At 38.0% G+C, this 6,705-nt stretch overlaps 1 protein-coding gene across 1 annotated transcript in view; it reads left to right on the top strand.

Moving 5' to 3' along the window:
* KLHL2 (kelch-like family member 2) overlaps window positions 1–1,851 on the top strand; it is a 174,619-nt gene extending 172,768 nt beyond the window's left edge. The window contains exon 15 of the mRNA XM_006864541.1: window positions 727–1,851. Coding sequence (XP_006864603.1) covers window positions 727–755 — 29 coding nt within the window. The 3' untranslated portion in view covers window positions 756–1,851. The remainder of the gene's footprint in view (window positions 1–726) is intronic.
* Window positions 1,852–6,705: the final 4,854 nt, after the last annotated feature.

Raw genomic sequence — 6,705 nt, 5'->3', positions numbered from 1 at the left:
CCTGTACCCTCTGAACCAGGATGAATAAGTAGTCTTGAAGGTAGACTCCTGGATAGGGCAAGAAGGCTACAGAGCAAATTCATTCTATTTAACTTTTTAAACTTGTTCCCCTGTGTAACTTTTTCTTCAGAATACTGTATGGTTTGGTATCACGTGGATATTTCAGGCAGTATAATTAAGGTATAATTAACATATAATATACAACATTTATTTAGAGTATGTAATCTGGTTAATTTTGACATATGTCTCATCTCCAAAATCATCATCCCAATCAAAATACTGAATATATTGTTTAACCCCAAAAAGTTACATTATACTTCTTTGTTAGGTGAATTTTGATATTTACAGAGTAAAATTATTTTCCCTAACTTGTAACTACCAGGGCAAAGACTAGCTCTGGATTAAATAATGCTTATCCTGGTTTATAATTAAGCTGGTTTTTCTGTAATTTAAATGATAGTACTATACCAAGATTAGGAATCCTGGTGTGGTGCTGAAGGATAAACACTGGACTGAGACCCACCAGCAACTCCTCAGAAATTACAGGATGGATATGAGTCTAAACCTACTCAATGGCACACAGCAACAATTACCACAATTTAAGAAGGACATTGTGAACCATGATTTTGTTCGGTTCCTATTGGTTTAGTAATAAAATAAACAGCTCAATGTTTTCTTAAAATAAATACTGCCCGTGAATTCTGCTTTATTCATTTTCCCCCTCAGGAGTCACAGTTATTGATAAACCATTATGAACCTGGAGGACATTTTCAACATATTCATACATGGGACAGAGTCTTCAGCAAGTATTTCTGAAGTGACTGAGAACCTCGCACTTCTCCACTTGTAGCTGCACTTTAAGTCTCAGCAGAAGATAAGATCATCTGCCTTTATAGGCCTCATATACTGAAGATTATTTTTGGTAGAAGCATTGTGTAGGTTTTTTCTGCAACGAGCAGCAGCTGACTGATTTTAATAAAAAACCTGGACTACAGTACTTAATTCTGCAGTCTTTAAACAACAGTTGCTTTCATAAAGATTGGTTCTTATCAGCCATGAATGACTATGAATTATTTTATGAAGGAGGATAAAGTTATGTATGTTCTTGTAAAAATAAATCTTATCTTTATTTCTTCTCCTGAAAATATGTATACCCAAGAACTGAAAATCTTGGAACAGGCATTAAAATCTATGTAAGTGTACAAACTAGTTGAGGGGTGAAGCTGTTTGCTTTTATAAAACACATTTGATTACATGAAAATTATAAGTTGTGTGCATATAAATGTGTGTCTATATGCTTTCCTTTAAGTATGTTTGACAAGATGTTTGAAACTTGATTATACTATTTATAATTGGCACAGTACTTTGAATTATGCCAGTACTACATTGTAAAACAGAGTTGTATTTTTTGATATTTAACAACGCTTAACACTTTAAAATGCCACTTCTGAGGAATGAACATGGTGTAACACACTTGAATATGTGTGATGCCAAACTTTTTTTTAAAAAAAACACATAAATTATGCTTATTTATTAATTTCTCTAGTTTTATCTTGTTCATGTTTTGGTGTGTATTTTTTATTTTTTCTTGAAGTGACACATTGGCATGAACATTACTGCAGGTTTTTGATGAATATAATGAATGTATGGAGCTCAATTGAATTTGCATGGTTTTAAGAATTTTTTCTGTGTGTATAAATTTAGCTGCTATTAACAAAAAAGAGAATTTTCTGTGGGTAGCCATGTGCACTGATCAGATACCATTTTTCTGAGATGTTCAATTAATCTCACTTTAAAATTGACCAAAACATGTCTTTCTTGAACTATCTTTGAATAAAAGTTTGTATGTTATTTGTTTCATGATCTATGATTTTTATCTTTTTAATTTGCTGTTAAGAAATTTGCCTGTTCATTTTTTTCTGTTCTTTTGTAAAACTTGTGTTTTCTGACTTTACAAATAATGGCTGTGGTTATGAGCTTTGGGGTCCATTCTGACTCATAGCGACCCTGTGTCGAGTTTCCGAGACTGTACATCTTTATGGGAGCACAAAACCTCATCTTTCTCCTGAAGAAAGGCTGAAAGAGTCAAACTAGTGTTGACCTTGCGGTTAGCAGTCCAACTCTTAATCCACTGTGCTGTCAGAGCTCCTTAACTTTATATACATATATGTAGTTTTAATGTGTTGCTGAAGTTAAAACAATTACTGAATTCACTGAAAACTTTTCTCCAAGCAAGACATTGAGGAAAAGTCTCTCGAGATGGTAGAATTCAAAGTTTTCCTATTCCTCTTTTCCTAATATGGTATGTAGGACCCAAACAGAGATACAGTAGGTAGCACTTGACCTTGAAAAAAAGTAAAAAACAAAATCTACTGTAAACTGAAAAATAAATTTTGATACCAGAGATTGAGGAAATGGGAATAGAGGAGTACAGTGAAAAGTTAATGTACTAGACACAGAAGAGAAAGAAGGAAGAAGGTGGTGAAATAGTCTACCTAAGAAATTAAAGTTAAACATAGAATCATACTTAATACTCAGTTGAACAGTCCATTGTAAGGGGGTCTATAAAGAATTTAATCAATTTTCCTTTATTGATTATATTCTTTATATCCCTACATTAGTGTGGCCTCTAATGACCCATTGTTAGCAAACATATACTGTGGTTCTGATGAGCTTAGAGCATGTTGTTTTTGACAGTGATACCAAGAAAACTGTAAGGTCATTATCTTATCACTTCCAAAGATGTTAATGTTACATTAAAACTCTTAAGACATAATCTAGAAGCTTTTTCTTAATATATTCTCAGTCTATTACGGTAACAAAGTCTTAACTATTTAATTTGTCAAATATCTCTTGGCCTTTATCTTCGCCCTTTAAAACTGAAATATCTATTCCTATAAAGTGGTTTGTCAAGGTTTGTTGTTTGCCATGTTTGTAAATATGATTTCCTAGGGCTTGACCATACCCTTGACCTCAGTCACATGCCATCCTCCACTTTCTAATTTGGAACGTTTTTTCTTTTTTCCATAAAGACTTGTACAAGCTTTCCAAGCTTGCAAGAAATGGGAAGAGAGAGGTCAGAAGTTAAGGCAAAAAGATAGCAGAGCTTCTGCCAAGGAAACAGTTTAGCACAGTACATAACTGGGCCCTATGTGAAACAGCTCTGCTGCTGGCTGAGCTTGCTTGGATCTGCACTTTCTGGCTGAAAGCAATGATAGCCAGGGTTAATATAGATGATGTGTATGTACCAGGGTTTCTGGTCCTTAGGAACACTAACAAGATTCCGGACATGATCTCTTTATAGCCCTCCCTAGCATGTTTCCAGGTATTTATACTCTCAGCTGTAAATGAGTTTTGAGACTCTTGGAGTCCTGGTGTAGCACTGTAGGATAAGCACTGGACCATAAGATCATTTGAACTGCAAGGTCAGTGCTTCAGACTCACTAGCTGCTCCTTGGAAATGCTACACAGGGTCATTGTGAGTGGGAACTGACTTGACAGCATTTAACAGCATGTTCTCAGTTACAAGGGTAGTATGATATCACAAAGTATTGTGTTAAACCTGCCTATACTTGAGTTTAGTGTTGAGCAAATTGCCCCTATTGACTTGCATGATTGTCAGTGCCTCATTCTGGAAGGGCAGCTACATGGAAGAGTGGAACCACAATTTAAGTCAAGATTCAAAGGTATTAATTCTGACTCTGACATACTTTGGTTGTGTAAAAAGCAATGTGGTGCATAGAAAATGCCATAGGCATGGGAAAAAAACAGTTCTGGGTGTGCTTCCCCCTCTATCAGTTTCTCATTGTGACTTTATTTTCTCGGGCTGCTAACCTCAAGGTCGGCAGTTCGAAACTACCACATATTCCGTGGGAAAAACATGAGACTTTCTGCTCCTGTAAAGATTTACAGCCTTAGAAACACTGTGCTGGACTCCACAGCGCATAACCACCACCACCAGCACCAAAATGACAATAGGAGTATCCCTGCCACTTAACAAGGTCAATGGGCAGTTTGAAAGAAATTATGCATGTTATTTTTCTGAAGTTACAGAAAGTCTTCAGTAAATCACAGCTAGTGCTATTGTTGGAGTGCTAGTGTGGCGCTGTAGGATAAGCACTGGACCACAAGGTCGGTTTGAACTGCAAAGCCAGTAGTTCAAACTCACCAACTGCTCCTTAGAAACCCTGAACAGGGTCACTATTGAGTCGGAACTGCTTCAACAGCACTTAATAACAGCAACAACAACATTGCTGTTATCGTTGACTTTGAAAAATTTGGTCGTGATCTTCGGCATTATTTCTATCTTCTAATTGCTGATTTCTTCTGTGTTTCTAATTTTCTTACTCCAATCACCAGTAATTATCAAGGCATCTTGATAGCGTGTCTTTTCAATCTGAATGACAATGATATTGACTGGTCTTCCTTGTAGGCATGTGGATATTACCCTAACAATGTTGTACTTAAAGATAGAACTTGAAATGTTCCTTTTAAGGATGAATGCAACACCATTTGCAAAAAAATGACAGAAAGGTCATGTCTGACTTCACAAGGGAGGAGAAACTAAATCAGCCCAAGGCCAATTCCTCCGAGGCAGAAGTCAACATTCTTTACCCTATTGGACACCTACCATCACTCCCATAGCATCCTCCTTCTTTCTTGGGTTCAATAATCCATTGCAATAAGTCACACAGAACTCAGAGCCAATACTCGCACTTACAGGGTTTATTAACAAATCTATAGGGTTTCTTTGAGTCAGAACCGACTCAGAGGCACTTACAGACAATAGCAGCCACCAATCATTTGGTGGGAGTTAAGAAGACTTAGGATACAAAAGTTGTATCAAGTAAATTCACAATACAACAGGCCACACTTTGGCTTATATAGTCATTGTCTGTCACATGTGAAGGATTAACTAACTACCCACCATCTCCAGTTACATCTTCTACAATTATAGATTGTACAGTCACAATCCTGTTAACAATTACAACTGAGTCATAAAATTCTATCCACATCTTACCCCACCTTCTCTTCCATAGACTCATCTGGAAAAAAAGACAATTATTCAGTGGGCACAATCCCTTTTTCCCCTAATTCTGAGACAAAAGTAACCTGTGAAAGTTTGTAAGGCAGCCAGTTCATGCCTTTAATCTCATCCCGTATTAGATAGCCAATTTCTAAATGGCCTACCCCTTGGTAGATCTTCAGGATAGACACTGGACTGTGAACCACAAAGTTGGCAGTTTGTGCCTACAAGTCTCTCCACAGGAGAAAAATGAGGATTTCTGTTACCACAAAGATTCACAGTGGGGCAGATTCATCAGGTAGAAAACCCTACACATAGCTGGTAAGTGGATTATTTAGGACTGACCACATCAGTGGCACCAAGTAGCTACAAACGGGCCCTAAAATGAATAGGTACTTACTCTGAGCTGAACTTTGCATTTCCTGTAACAGATGCAAAACACCATTAAGGGCTAGAAGAAAAGATACTGTACCAATTTGGGCCACCAAGCTTTATTAGACCAAATATAACATACTTTACAACCCATATGGGATGACAGTGGGCCAAGAAGCATCATATTAAATGAATACACCATTGCATACCACCCTCAGAGTAATGGGTTAATAGAAAACTGGAATGGGCAATTGAAACGTTTGTTACCTAAAACGGGAAGTGGGTGGAGATAAAGGCATGAAGTATGTGCTCACACGCAACATGAGAAGGGCAAAGGAAGGATCATCATTAGATAGAGTCCTACCTTTCAGGGGGGTGGGGGAGAGGTGGAGGGAGAATATTGATGCCACTGCAGAGTTCTTCCCCACATTACCTGAAATTGCTTTTCAAATGCCATATGTTACAATCCCAGGACCAGGGATGCAGCTGCGAGTGCCACAAGCCGAGGTGATCCTTCAGCAAGAGATGAATTATACCTTTTGAATCTGTATGCCACAATTCCCAAGGACCTGATGGAATGATTGTACCTTCCCCGCCCCCCACCCCCCATCTGACAAAATTGGATTTGACAGTGAATGGTACCATATTGCCTTTGGGAGAGAGAGCCCACTACTCTTGTACTCCCTATCCAACAAGAATGTGAATAGACTGAGGGGGAAGTACTTGCTAGACTGCTATTGATACCAGCAATCTGGACTGGCACAGCAGTTGAATCTGAAGTCTCTTCTCAAGGTGGAAAAGCTGGAGTGAAAAATAAATGACAAATGGAAGAAAGGATAAGTGATAGTTGGAGGTATAGGAATGAATACATGGATGATGTGAGTTGGGGAAATCTAACATCATGCGGATACCTTCAGGAGACTCAGAGCAAGGAAACAAGTTTCTCTCAGTTAAATTTTATCAGGTTCAAGAAGGGTGAAGGCGAGCCAAACATTTGGGAAATCTGATCAGATCAGATAGACAAAAACAGCAGTCCTGAATTGTTGGTACCTGGTGATCTTCACCCATATGAAGATCTAATGCCATACTGAAGAACTATGCCATACTGAAGGACTAATTGTTAATGACTGGTTTGGAATGGAAACATTGTTGGATCGTTGTTAATAAGTGCCATCAAATCAGTTCCCACATATAGTGATCATATGCACACCAGAACTAAACACCACCCGGTCCTGCACCATCCCCACAATTACTGCTACGCTTGAACCCATTGTTGCTGCCACTGTGCTAAACCATCTCAGTCAGGG

The sequence above is a fragment of the Chrysochloris asiatica genome, unplaced genomic scaffold (genome assembly GCF_000296735.1).
Source record: "Chrysochloris asiatica unplaced genomic scaffold, ChrAsi1.0 scaffold00066, whole genome shotgun sequence".
Taxonomy (NCBI): domain Eukaryota; kingdom Metazoa; phylum Chordata; class Mammalia; order Afrosoricida; family Chrysochloridae; genus Chrysochloris; species Chrysochloris asiatica.
This window is presented reverse-complemented; position numbering and strand designations above follow the sequence as displayed.